At 35.3% G+C, this 14,956-nt stretch overlaps 1 protein-coding gene across 1 annotated transcript in view; it reads left to right on the top strand.

Moving 5' to 3' along the window:
• LOC150107387 (transmembrane protein 234 homolog) overlaps nt 1-14,956 on the top strand; it is a 113,897-nt gene that overhangs the window by 37,197 nt on the left and 61,744 nt on the right. Inside the window, exon 3 of the mRNA XM_090391247.1 lies at nt 8,762-8,828. Coding sequence (XP_090247373.1) covers nt 8,762-8,828 — 67 coding nt within the window. The remainder of the gene's footprint in view (nt 1-8,761; nt 8,829-14,956) is intronic.

Raw genomic sequence — 14,956 nt, 5'->3', positions numbered from 1 at the left:
TATAGAAGATGCATGCAATAGATACCTGTGAGAGAGTGGTTGGAGTAAGTTGGTAATAGATGAGTTGTTAATCGTCGAGTATTTTTAGGGCACACTAAGGGGCACCTCCCCAGATGTGCAAGCAGTACTTGCTGGATGGGTAGATTTGTGATTTGTACAGGATTTATAGCTGTTCATGGGTAAAGCAGTGCCTTGAATGAAAGAGGAATCATAATTTTTAGGATATCGAGGAAGTAATGGTTGTAATGGGTTTATGCCAAGAGAGTCTTGATGTCAAGGTAATCCCAAGGAGAGATCTCGTCTTGCCTAGAGATTTGGATGTTGCCAGAGGTAAGGCTGGGATAATATACTTCTTGTTTTTTGTGGGAAATACGGCAGAACTGTGTTTTGCAAGCAATGAAACTGAAAAGGTTATCCATGCCCCATCGAAATATGGTTTGGAGATCAGAATTTAGGCTTGCAGAGATTGTTGGTCTGTGAGTTGTGGTAGTTTGTTTGGTGCAAGGTTTGTCAAGTGATGTAGTATGCTGCTGTCAGCAAAACTGTGTATTGGATTGGTCAACTGGAGCAGGTCATTGATGTATAGAAGAAACAGAATGGGTGAGAGGACAGAACTTGTGGGACCTCAGCATTAGTTGCATAGTTAGAAGATAGGGAACCATCACATAATAGGTGTGTCCGGTGAGAAAACTGGCAACCCGGTTGCAGATGTATGGAGGTGCTGAGTTTAAGGAAAAGAGAGTAACCAGCAGTGTACTTTCAGTTATGTACTGAGCTATTCTTCTTTAACTAGCATATTAATCATTTGGGAGATGGTCTATAGCAGGGTGGCCACAACGTGGCTTGCGAGCCGAATGCAGCTCACATCCATGTGTCACATAGTTCTTCGCGATCTACTCAGGAAAAAATAAACAAAAAGAGAAGAGGAGACAACAAAAAAGAGGAACAGAATAAAAAAAGAAAGAGAGAGAGAGAGAAAAACAGGATTAATAAAAATTACTGCAATAAAAAAGTTTAATTCAAAACACATTAAATGAAGTTTACTTTGAACAATTAGAATAATTTTAAAGTCAAAACACAATAATTTTAGTTACTTATTTACTGGTATCCATTTTCTTAGTAAGCTCCTTAAATTTAGGTGTGTAATTAGTCAAAGCAGTTCTTACAAGCTCGTTACAACCTTGCCATGCGCACACTCACTTACTCCCATGCCATCGCATCGGTCGAAGGTTGTGGCTCTTCTAAGTCTTACCAGAATTATTTTGGCTCCAAAAGGACGTGTAGGTGGCCACCCCTGATCTATAGCTTAATGTCCAATTATTTGCTGACAGTTAGTATAATAATGTGGCACTGAATACCAGGATCCCCTTTTTTTTTAATTAATTCAAATACTGGTTTTTCAGTACCACTTTAAAAATAACTGTTCATGATTTATTCACAAAAAAGTTATAAAATTGACAATAATAAATCATTAATACCACTGAATTTGCAATGGGGAGTTATTATATACAGTAATACAAATGCAACAAATACCTTGAAACTCAGATCTGGTTTACCAGACATGGTTGCACACAGGGGGGGGGGGAATTAGCACATGTTAATGAATAATTTCAGAGATTGTTGTTTATAAAAGTCTAAAAATACTATGTACTGAGCTTTTTTTTCTGGTTGTTTTATAACAACATGGGATGGTGAGTCATGACAGTAACCGTTAAAATATTATACTGAATTCCAGTAATCATATTCAAAAAATGATAGTAAATGAAATATCAGCTTAAATCAGGAGATAAAAGATTTAGTCCAACTTTTGACATGTGAATGGCCAGCAGAGAATTGCTTAGACCTTACAGAGAAAAAAAATAGGAAATATAATGTCTTTCTAAAGGCATTTGCATAAAAACCAATGATTTATTAGTTATATTGTTATTATATTGTTCAGCAACTGATAAACTAATCAGTTGCTGAACAGCAAGTTTGCTTGATCCATGGTGTACTCTTAGCAGTAATGGATGTACTTTACAAGTCAACAGTACATGATGAAAAAATCTGAAACACTTTTTAGAATCTAAACAGGAAAATGACTGTGAAGTTGATGATAACGATGAGGGTGGTGTCGTTATAGAAAATAGTCTTGCAGGTATTGTTTCTCATTATCTAAATCACAATTGCCTCTTGTAGCAAAAATAAGAGAAGTAGTTAGAATTTTTAGAAGCTCACCAACCAAAAAATGATAAACATTTATAAAAAGTATATTGTAACAGAATTTGGCAAAGAAATTGTCTTGTGGTTAAAGATTTTAAGACCATTTTATGCCTCTGTGACAGAGGCATACAAATTTATCACAGGTTCTTCAGTATTTGAAAAGTGAGACACAAAGATGATAGTGAATTATTTCCCAGACTCAGTAAAGATACTATAGTGAAAAATACTGTAGTGGTGAAAATTCTACTTTACGTAATAAAACATCTTTCTTCTTCAGAAAATGTGGAACAGAATTCAACCTTAGCAGATCAACATGGAAGAACAGAAAATCAGTGTTCTACAAATTCTTTCCAAAATAAGAAATTGTCTGACTAATGAGAAGTCATTAAAAGGTAAACTTAAATTGCAATTAATGAAAGACTTTTAAAAAACTCTTCTGTCTCAAAATATCCAAGGCCTAGAAAATATGAAAGGAAATTATTAGAAAGAAAAAAAAATTTTCAGATTTTATGCTGGATAATCCTTTGTACTGAGATAGTTGTAGACGAGTTTGCAGGTTCACTTCCCTTATTCTCTCATGTTCTTTTGAAGCTTGAATAAGGGAAGTGAACCTGCAATTTATCTACAACTATCTCAGAACAAAGGGCTATCCAGCATAAAGTCTGCAAGTTTTTTTCCACTAATCAAATAGGTACCCAAAATCAGATCCAGTTTAGACGATAACATTATTGATTGATTATATTTCTTAAGAGCTCACTGTATTTGGACAGGTAGTGTGATGCTTGAACATAACTAAAATTTGCAGTGTCATAATAATAATATGTATTTATTATTATTATAATAAAAGTTTGATTTAAATCATGAATTCAAATGATGGCTTTTATTCCTTACTTTATTACACATAATTATCATTAATACTGTGATACAGATATAAGATTTTCACCAGTATTGTGTGAGCACCCTACTGAAACTGCAAAGTTATTTGTGAGGAGGTGCAGACTTGGTTCTGTAGGAAACTGATAAACATCATTTTAATGTTGCTAAGTGTAAAGTTATGTATTTTGGACTTGAAAACATTGCAGAGATAGGACAGAAACATACAAATTAGTTAGGGAATTTTATAATGTAGATACAAGTGAGATTTTACAGCTCATGGTGTGTGTGTGTGTGTGTGTGTGTGTGTGTGTGTGTGTGTGTGTGTGTGTGTGTGTGTGTGTGTGTGTGTGTGTGTGTGTGTGTGTGTGTGTGTGTGTGTAGAGAGAGGGGGGGGGGGTGACTCAGAGTCATCCCTGGAAGCCCAGTAAGGGAGACATGAAGTCAAGTTCTTTCTATTGCATGTGGAATAGGCTACCTTTGGGTTGTGCATCTTCATAAATGCTTAAGAGAGAGAGAGAGAGAGAAAAAAAAAAAACGTGCTAATTATTTAGGCATTTTATGTCTTAGAAGGGTCTCTTTCTTGATTTTTTGTACTCCCCCAGAGGAACTTGCATATATCAAATATACAAAAAAAAAATTTCAAAAATTTTGCATATTTTGCAAGTTTTTAACATTTCTTCCATAAGCACTTATTTGGAATTTTAATAGTGTCTAAAGAATATGATTCTAATAATGATCATGCTGTGTATTAGAGATGCAGTAGATATTGCAATGTGACCACTCCATGTATTGTACCTACTGAGATATTTTATCACTCTTACTTGGCCACAACAAAGATCATTACTGTTCTTCTTCTTAACATGGATTTTAGGCGAGGTGGCCTGTTCTTGTCTCATGCCATCTCTTTCTTGGTCTTCTGATTCTTCTTTTTCCACTTATTTTATATTATTATTATTATTATTATTATTATTATTATTATTATTATTCAGGCCTCCATGGAGTCAAAAGACTCCTCGTGGGAAGTCCTTCCTAAGAACATAAAGTCTGTCAAGACTCGTCGAGGGGAGGTTCCCCCTAAGAAACACAAAGTCTATCATACCACTCCTTAAACTCATTGACCATTCTCGTCCTCACCACTCTATAATATCTGTATGATAGTTTCGGTAGTCTGCTGTTGTCCATTTGATTTAAATGTTCTATCCATTTTTGGTTATACTGTCTTATGTAGTAATTAATTTGTTTTATCTTTAGGGATTGTAAAATTTCTTCATTTGTTTTATGGTCCCAATTGGTATATCCAGCTGTTTTTCTGAGAAATTTCATTCTGCTGTTTTGAATTCATTTTTCATCTTTCCTTTTTATGGTCTACGTTTAACTTCCGTATAGTAAAGTTGGTTTTGAAAAGACATTATGTAGTCTGATTCTTGTGTGTTTTTGTGTTAGGGATGGCTTAAATATATTATTTATTATGCATTTACTTTGACAAAGTTTGATATTTTAGTGTCTATGTCTTTTTCTTCTTTGTATGATAAATCACATCCTAAGTATTTGAAAGTATTTACTTGTTCTAATATTTTATCTGTCACTATTTTACTTCTTATTGGGTTTTCTCCTTTGAATGCCATTATTTTTGTTTTTTCTTTAGATATTATCATATTATATTGTTTTGAGATATCATTTAATGATTTTAATAATCTTTGTAAAGCATCTTCTGATGTAGCTAATACTATTTGATCATCTGCAAATAGTAGTGTATCTGTCTTAATTTCTGGGGTTATTTGTATATCAAATGGGTTACTGTTTCCATATTGTTACTACAGGTAATTTTATTTATATATATATATATATATATATATATTGAAAAGCAGATGCGAGAGGGTACATCCCTGTCATACTGCTCTTTACTGTTCTGCTTACTAATTTGTCTTTCTTATGTCATGTAGCATTTACAGTTCCATGCAAGCAGTACCATGCTTCTCTTTAAAATCATCATCATCAAATTCCTGCCATTTACCCACAAGGGGTGTACAGGATATGATAGTACTACATGAAAAAAATTATATCATTACTAACTTCCTATCTACAATTTTCCTCCAAATCAGTCTGTTACTTGTCAAGACTCCAACATTATCAGATCTTATATTTCTATCATCTAAGGCACTTTGTACCGTATCAATCCACCTATATCTTGGTCTTCCTCTGGGTCGTTTTGCTGCCAACCTGGCAGAGAACACTTGTTTTGCTAATCTTTCCTCTCCCATTCTGTTTAGGTGACCATACCACCTGAGATTAGCTCTACTAATGCATTCCTAGATGCAGACAATGTCAAGTTCTTTCCTAATATCCTGTTTTTAATATGATATTGCCGTTGATGCCATCTGATCACTCTTATAATCTTTCTCAGGACTCTCATATCTGCGGTCTCTAGTCTTTGGTCAAGTGTTTTACTTCTGACCCAGCTCTCAGATCCATAAGTTAAAACTGGTTTGAACACTGTCTTGTATACAGCTAATTTAGTGTTCTGACTAATTTCTCTCTTATTCCATATGAATTTATTCAATTGACTTCCCACCATACCAGCCTTGCTGATTCTGTTTTCTATTTCTATATTTAATTTACCATCTTCAGTAAAAATCGTGCCTAGGTAGCTGAAATGTTTTACTTGTTCCACAGGTTCTCCATTCACAACACAGTTGACATTTTCAATGATTCTGCCTATTTTCATTGTCTTTGTCTTTTTATTGCTGACCTTCATACCTTATCTATTACAACAGCTATTCAATTTAGTCAGAGAATCTTGCAGACTTGTAGCAGATTTATTTAGAAGTATAACATCATCCGCATAAAGCAAAGAGCTGACATTAACATCTCCAATTTTGATATCATGTTTAATATCACTTTCCTTCATAATGTGATCCATATAGATAATTAATAACAGAGAGGATAATGTACATCCTTGTCTCACACCAGATTTAACATTAAACCATCTTCTCCTGTACTTCCTTCAATTCTAACTGCTGACTTACAACTCAAATAAAGACTAAGTATTGCTTGATATAATGCCCTATTGACACCATATAACTGCAGCATATTGAATAACTTCTCTCTTGGCACCTTATCATATGCCTTTTCCAAATCGACAAAACTTAAATACAGATCTTTGTTATATTCTCATGCTTTCTCGACTATTTGTCGTAAAGTGAAGATCTGATCCTGACAGCCTCTGTTTAGCCTGAATCCAGCTTGTTCTTCACCAAGCTTTTCTTTCACAATTCTTCTCAACTGTTTCTCAAGTATACTTGCATAGATCTTGCCAGGAACACTCAGTAGGGAAATACCTCTGTAATTCTCACATTCAGTTTTATTTCCCTTTTTATATATGGGTACTATGAGAGCTCTACTCCAATCATCGGGAATTCGTCCCTCTGTCCAGGCTTTCTGAACTATGCAGTGCAGCCACTGTAAGACTCTTATACCACCATACTTCAGCATTTCTTGTCGAATATCAGCTACTCCAGCTGCCTTTCCACATTTCAAGCCTTTGATGGCTTTTTCTACTTCAAGTATGGATATGTATTCCTGCCTGCATACCTGGTCAGTTTTTTACCACTGTGCTGTCATCACTGCTTGTTTCATTTAGTAGTTTTTCAAAGTAATTACTCCATACTTCAAGGATATCTTTTTCTCCAGTTTTCATGTCACCTTTATCATCTCTAATTTCTTTTACAGCACTCTTTCCTCCATTCCTAAGCTTCTTCAACAACCTCCAGAATATTTTGCCACCTTCTTGATATTTATTTTCTATATTCTTGCCAAAGTCCTCCCATGACTTTTGTTTAGCTAGTTTTACACAGTGTTTAGCATTTTTGCATTTGTCTCTGTATTCTCTAAGAGAACAAGGTGACTTATTTGCCAGGAACTTTTGATATGCTTTCTTCTTTTCCTTCACTGCCTCTTTAACTTCCTGTGTCCACCAGGGAGTTCTGATTTTTTTATCCTTGCAGACAACCTCACCACATGCCTCTCTGGCAGAATCAATCAATGTTTTCTTCAGAGTTTGCCACTGAATCTCCAAGGTTTGATTCCTGTTCTCAAACTCTTTCAGTTTTTCTTCAATAATCTTTGTGTATTTTAGTCTACAGTTCACATCTGAGAACTGCTCAACTTTTATTCGTTTTAAAACTTTCTTAAATGTTATTCTTTTCAATATGAAATTCAATTTTATCCTGCTCAAGACTAAATAGTGATCACTTCCAATTTCAAATCCTCTGTACACTCTGGTGTCCTGCACCAGGGAGAAAACATCACTATGAACAATAACACAGTCAATGAGACTTTTCTTATTCCTAGCCTCTTCTCTCCATGTGAATTTGTGCACATTTTTATGTTGGAACATGGTGTTAGTAATAACCAGTCCATGTCCTGAGCAGAACTCCAACAGATATTTGCCATTATTATTAGCTTTGCTCTTTTCTCCAAATTTTCCCAAAATATTTTTGTATGTCTCACAATCATTTCCTACTCTGCTATTTAGATCCCCAACAAGGACCAACTTTTCCTTTTTCATTGTGTCAGTTGCCTTTTCTAATGCCTCAAAAAATTCCTCCACTTCTACCTTAGTAGAACCTTCTGTGGGACCATAGGCACAAATAAGTCTCATTGTCCAGTTCCCCATTCTCATATTTGGCCACATTACTCTACTTGAGACTGACTGCCATTCAAGAAGATTAGCCTCGTATTTTGTGTTGAATACTATGGCTACTCCTTCTTTTCCTTGATTATCATTGCCTGAATATAACATTTTGTATTTATTGCTCAGAAAGATCTCACTAGTTTTTGTCTTTTTTGTTTCAGTCACCCCTATTATTTTGATCTGGTACTTATGTAATTCCTCAGCTAGCTCCATTTCTTTGCCATTCAGGCTTCTTACGTTGATAGTACCGATCTTTTACTCTGGTGATGTTGAGTTTGGGTTTGTTTTCAGATTTGTTCCAGTAGCTGACTTTTCGCTGTTCGCCCTGGTTCCCGGGCGACGCCCCATCCGGCATGAAATTTTGTCATGTTGTACCATAATTTTTTATTTTGGTTTATCCAATAAGAATACAATTTGGTCGGCTAAATCCCAAATTGCCAGCCCATCCTCGTTCATTCAGTATCCAAGTAGATACCCAACAGGGTATCTACTTGGACATTAGGTCAGAAGCCCTGGTCGGTTCTCCACATTCCTTTAAAGGCTATGTGGAGGTCTCCTCTCAGTTATACAGCTTTGACCCTTAAGCACCCCTTTTAAAATTATTGTAATGATAAATACCATTAATCAAGATAGTAACATCATATTGCAATGTCCAAACTGGAGAAGTAAGATTTTGGATATGCAGAAATGGAGGTAACAAATTCAGGAGGTCAAGGCTCAATTTGGGTTGGAGATATATGAAGATAAGAAAATTCTGCAAGGAAACAATTTTAATTGTAGTTGGTAATCCTCAGAATTAATCATAATCCCATAGTCTTATTAGTACATGAGCAAGTAGCTCACAGACACTGGGAGAAAATTTTCTGATTCCAATTGACCTTACTTTAAGCTTGTTAATTGTTATTATTAATAATGATGAGTGTTGTGGTACTGCATGTATGTATGTATATACATATTCAAATACAGCCACATATTTTGTTATTTCTATAGTACATCATTCCCTTTCTTATAAATCAAAGTGGATCCGCTGTATATGCTATGGCTTTAGCTTCTGCAGGTAAGTATGCTTTGCTTTTTCTGCAAATATTTAATATGCAATTATTTTAATTCATGTCCAAATGATAACAGCAAGTTTCTTAAGAATATTCTCATTAAATTAATATCTAGTTAAATTTATTTCACTTTTTTTTCATATAATCATTAGACAACTCATGGCTTACTATCCACAAATTTGGTCACCTGGCTTCCATTATTGTAAGATAACTCTAAAACGATAAGTCAGTGGATCCAGAGTCAAGTGATATAGAATGTCGGTTATCGGGAGAGGTTGTGGGGGTGAGGGGAACCTGGATTTTAGTAAATAGGCAGAAAAGAGATGATACATCATTTAAGATATTAATTTAGTATACCCTACCAGTTATGGATCTAGATGATAAGTAAGATATGGATGGTTCCCCTCCCCCCCACACACAAACAATTTGAGTTAAATTATCTCTCTCTCTCTCTCTCTCTCTCTTGTAGATTCTCTCATCTCTAATCTTTGTAAAGTAATGGAAAGAAACCATCAACATCCAATGCCTATGCTGCCTTGAAGATTCTCATGTAATAAATGACTGCCATATGGATTACATCACTGCTAATCAACAGGGGATCTACTAACTTGTGTCAACCATCTCTGGATAAACACCATAGAAAGATTTGCTGAATCTCAAGTAGTTGCCCTTGATATCTTCAAGCTTTTGACCAAGTTTGGTACAAAGGTCTATTGAGTAAGCTCCCATCATTTGGTCTGTTTCCTGGTTTCTGCAATTGGGTAGCTAGCATTTTGACTGGACATTCAGTTTGAGTGATGATGGATAGCTCCTTATCTTCTATCCATACAACAAATGCTGGGGTGCCACAAGGATCTGTTCTTTTGCCCACCCTCTTCTTTCTATACATAAATGATCTACTCCAGATGACAGCACATTGCATCCCTCCTTTTCATTTGACAAAATCTTGCTAAGCACAAATTACCACAACCTGCAGAATAACTCTCTACTACCTTAAATTCTGATCTTCAAAACATTCATCAATAGGGTTTGGATAACCTTGTCAACTTCAATGTTAGCAAAGTACAGCTCTGCATTATTTTTCACAAAAAAAAAAAAAAAGAATCTTACCCTTGACAGTGCTCAGATCTCTATTTAAGATGAGATTTACCTTCTTGAAATAGCTCTAACCTCAAATCTCTCTTGGCACAAACATATCACAAATATTGCCTCCTCTGCATCCAAAAAAATTAGGCATTACTTTAACCCCAAACAGATCCTAACCTAATACAAATCTGCCCAATCATCAAATACTGCTCTCATATCTAGGGTGGTGTCCCTAAGAGCTCCCTGAAAATGCTAGATTTTATACAGAAAAGAGCAGTTAGATTGATTGATGACCCCCCCCCCCATCACTAATACACTCCACTCACTTTTGCACAGGTGTTCAGTCTACCCAGCCTACATCTTCTATAAATACTTTTATGGCTGCTGTTCATCAGAATTGGCATCAATAATTCCCCCACTCTCTGTCTAATCTGTCCAAACAAGTGCAGCATCTAACTAACACCCTCTCTCACAGTTCAACTCCAAACCAACACAACAAATTTCTCCTCTTCTTTGCTCATCTCTTCCATTGCTGTCCTCTGGAACAGACTTCCACTATGGGTTTCCCAAGGAATACAATCCACCCCTTTTCAAGTCAGATGTGAAAAGTTCCTTTTTCTCCATCCATGGTACTAGTGTACTACAGGTTGACCAACCTCTTGTGGATGGGTTTTCCATAAAAAAAAATAATAATTAATTTAGTATACTCTGCCAGTTTTGTGGATCTAAATGATAAGAAAGATAAAGATGATTTTCTCCCTACACAAACAAAAACAAAACTATTGTGAATTTTAGTTAACAAATATGAAATGCTGACTTTTTAATTATAATACAAATTAAAAAAGAAAAAGTAAAATAAATGTTATTAATTTATATTAATAAGATATCAGCATGATTGGAAGAGTTGTTAGGATATTACTCTTCACAACACTGAGTTTTGCATTGGATTTGGCCCTTGATGAATCCAGATATAGATGTAGGTTTCTCTGATTAAGCATTTCTATAGGTAGTTTTTGGTGTTGAGCCCCACTTATTAATATAAAGAGTTTATTAAAAATAAACAATTAATAAACCCACCAAGTTTTGTTGATTGTAAGACTTGCATCACCAGGGGTAATAGTATATAAAAGTTTAACACAACAAAAGCTTATTGACAATTAATTAGACATATTAGATGTTTTTTATAACTTCACAACTGTCAAATAATTGAGAAACCAGAATACAAATGATATATTCATTACTGTATGCATGTTGGAACATTGCTAGTTGTTGCCACATTCTCTGGCTCACATGTGCTATATCCGAGGTCCAAGGCAGTTAAATTTTTGATGAAGGTAGACCACACTTGATGTAAAATAAAGCCTTGATTTTTATTGCACTGTGTAGGGATCCTAAGCATTTGTGCAGCTTCTTTAAATTTTCTTGTGAAACAGTTATCAATATATGACATGCTTGTCTGTTGCCAGAGTACTTGATGGCCAGTAGTGACTGTGTGGAATGCTAACCTGATTTGTGCTCCCTTCTTTTTTTTTCAACATCTTTTACATGCTCAGACATGCGGATCTCTCCCAACCTTCCCGTCTGGCCTACATAACAAATACCACAAGAGCAATGAATCTCATAGACTCCTGGTTTTTTCATGGGGTGATGTGGTAGTTTTGGTGGATGTAGGAATCTTGATATTTTTTGTAAAGGTAGAAAAGCCACTTTTATGTTATACTTGCAGAGCAACATAGCTAATTTGTCCATGAGATTTTTGATGTACTGCAGTGTGATTGCATTCTTGAAATCTTGTTTAAGTAAGGGAGTTGTAGGAGCTGTATCAAGAATTTTTTTGATTGTCTTGGGTTCAGAACCATTAAGTTCAAGGTTCTGTGACAGGTAGTGTAATTCTTCATTTCTCTTCATCAGTGTGCTAGATATATTGTATGCTCTGTCTCTCAAAGTTTTAATTATGCCTATATTTTGCAATGGATGGTGGTGTGAAGCTGCATTAAAAATCTTTCCGTTGTGGTGGGTTTTCTGTATACAGAGATGGATAACCTTTTTTTGTCTCTTTGTTTACTTCAATAAGGATATCAAGGGAAGGTAATTTTTTATACAGTTTCTAGTTCAATAATGAATTTTATGTTTGGATGCAAATTGTTTAGATAATCTTTTAAAAGCAATCAGCTCATGTACCTTTCCCTGACCAAATGACAAAAATATCATCTACATGACGGAGCCAAACTTTTGGTCTTTTTTGATAGGTTCTTAATGCATTTGTTTCGAAATTTTCCATAAAAAGGTTGGCTAGAGCTGAAGAAAATGGGGGTGGGGGGGACCCATAGCAGATCCTTCTTTTTGTTCCCAATATTTGTCTTGATAAATGAAAAAAGTGTTTTCCATGCAGTGTTTGTATAGTCCTACAGTGTCTGATGAGGAAAGGTTTCCAAGTAGATCCACTGTGTCATTTCTGGGTACATTGGTGAAGAGACTGACTATATCGAAACTTGCTAAAATGTCTGAAGGTTCTATATTTATATCCTTTACCTTTTTGTGAAATGCAAACTATTCTTTATAAATGATTCTGCTTTCCCTATGTGTGTGTTGTTATCATGTTTGTCAGATATTTCGCTAGGAGAATCTCTCCCATCTTCATTCGGCCTTAATGGAATATCTTTTTATGTATTTTTTATGCTCCATAAATTCTTGGGATGAGTGGATGTTTTGATGATAAAGATCGTTTTAATTCTTCTGGCCAATTAGGTAACTTTTTAATCAACTCATTAGTTTTATTATGTGCATGCCATGTGGGATCTCTGTCTAGGGATGAATAGGTAGCGGAATCCTCTAATGGGATGTTAATTTTTCTTGCGTATTCCTCTGAATTCATAACTACTGTTGCATTTCCTTTATCTGCCTTGATTATAACTATGTTTTTATCTTGACTTAATTCTTTAAGGATTATGGATTCTGATTTAGGTAAGTTTCTACGTGGTATTTTATATTTTAATAATAATGCTGAACTTTGTATGCAGATGAGATCTGCTGAAATTTGTAAGTCTCAGTCATATCATCCCCCCTTCTTTCTCATGTTTGCTGGTGTCTGCAGTCTGCAAATTCTCAATCTGTTTTCATAATCAGTATTCCACAATTCTGATATCATTTTTAACACTTTCCTTTGCACTCTCTCCACTATATCAGAATCACAACGGAAACCAGTAGACCAGACCTGCGCACAATAGTCCAAGTGAGGTCTTATCAAGGCCATGTAAAGAGGCAAAATGATGTCCTTATCTTTACATGTGAACATTTGTTTCAGCACTGCGATTATCTTTTGAGTTGTATTTGCAATCTTTGCTACATGGCCCCTGAACTTCAACTTCTTATCTACTAACACTCCAAGATCCCTAGCCTCATCGGTTTCTTCTAGCATAATCCCACCAATACAATACGACATTGGATATCTAATCACGCTGACGTGCATGACTTTACATTTACTGACATTGAATTGGCATCCATTTTCCCATGTCCAATTCCAGGCTATTCTAATTCCACAATTCCAGGCTATTCAAATCATTCTGCAAATACTGCATATCGGCTTCATTCCTGATTATCCTACCTATCTTTGAACAATCAGCAAATAGCTGTATGTCGCCTCTCAAATCCTTCCCAATGTCATTAATGTACAGATTGAATAACTGTAAATCAAGGACTGATCCTTGTGATACACCACTGGTTACCTTAAATCTTGAGACTCACATCCCCCATATACCACTTTTTTGATATCTATCGGTCAGCTATCCTCTTATTCATGCTACCCTTTTATAATTCAAATCGATATTCTCTCACCTATCTTTGAACAATCAGCAAATAGCTGTATGTCGCCTCTCAAATCCTTCCCAATGTCATTAATGTACAGATTGAATAACTGTAGATCAAGGACTGATCCTTGTGATACACCACTGGTTACCTTAAATCTTGAGACTCACATCCCCCATATACCACTTTTTTGATATCTATCGGTCAGCTATCCTCTTATTCATGCTACCCTTTTATAATTCAAATCGATATTCTCCAATTTATTCTGTCAAAAACCTTAACAAAATCCAAAAGTACTATGGTGTATCCATTCCCCTTGTCTTTCTCAGTGGTAACATTGTTATAGAATGTGAATTTTTGAATGTGAGCCCTAACCAACTTTTCCAAAACTTCATCATTCTCCTGAGATACTGATTGGTCAGTAGTTGGATATATTGGTCTTTGCACCACCTTTGTGCAGTGGGATTACTATATATTCTTAAACTCCTCTGGAATCTTCCCCTGTTCTGAGACTCAAATTATATAGCCTTGTTAAAGAAATAGCCAGTTCAGCTGAACACTCTTTTAGCACCTGTCCGATATCCCATCAGTCCCTATTGCTGAATTGTTATTCAGTTTGTGCAACAGCTCTAATACCTCCTCCTCCTTATACATCTTAGTTTCTTCATCCGTTGAAGAGGTAGTAGTAAACTCAATGTTGCATACACCAGGTTGATAAATTTTAACAAAATGGGCACTCATTAGTTGAACAACCTCTTCTGCATCTGTCACCCTCACACCATCTGCATTCAGTAGCATTATTGTTTCATATGGAAAGTCCATGCATTCTAAGATCAGAGGTAGAATATACACTGAACTCAGCTAAAAATGGTAAAGAAATAGTAAAGTTATTAGAAGGCAACAACATTACTATATTAGTAAAGCTATTTAATAAGATCTACAATACAGATTGTATTGTAGATCTTATTAAATAATCTCTCAAGACTGGTTACAGTCGACCTTCATCATGCTACCTAAAAAAGCAAAAATGAAAATTTTTAATGACTATAGAATGATCAGTCTAATGAATCATGTTCTCAAAATGTTTCTGAAAATAATTCAAAAAAGAATATACAGAAAATGCGAAGACACCATCAGTAATACCCAATTTGGCTCTAGAAATGGTTTGGGAACGCGAGATGCTCTTTTCTCTTTTCAAATCTTATTCCCAAAATGTAGTGACCAAAATAAGGAAGTATTCATT

This window comes from Typopeltis vanoorti, chromosome 4, assembly GCF_054136105.1.
Source record: "Typopeltis vanoorti isolate ZY-2024b chromosome 4, IOZ_Tvanoo_1.0, whole genome shotgun sequence".
In the NCBI taxonomy this organism is placed as follows: domain Eukaryota; kingdom Metazoa; phylum Arthropoda; class Arachnida; order Uropygi; family Thelyphonidae; genus Typopeltis; species Typopeltis vanoorti.
This window is presented reverse-complemented; position numbering and strand designations above follow the sequence as displayed.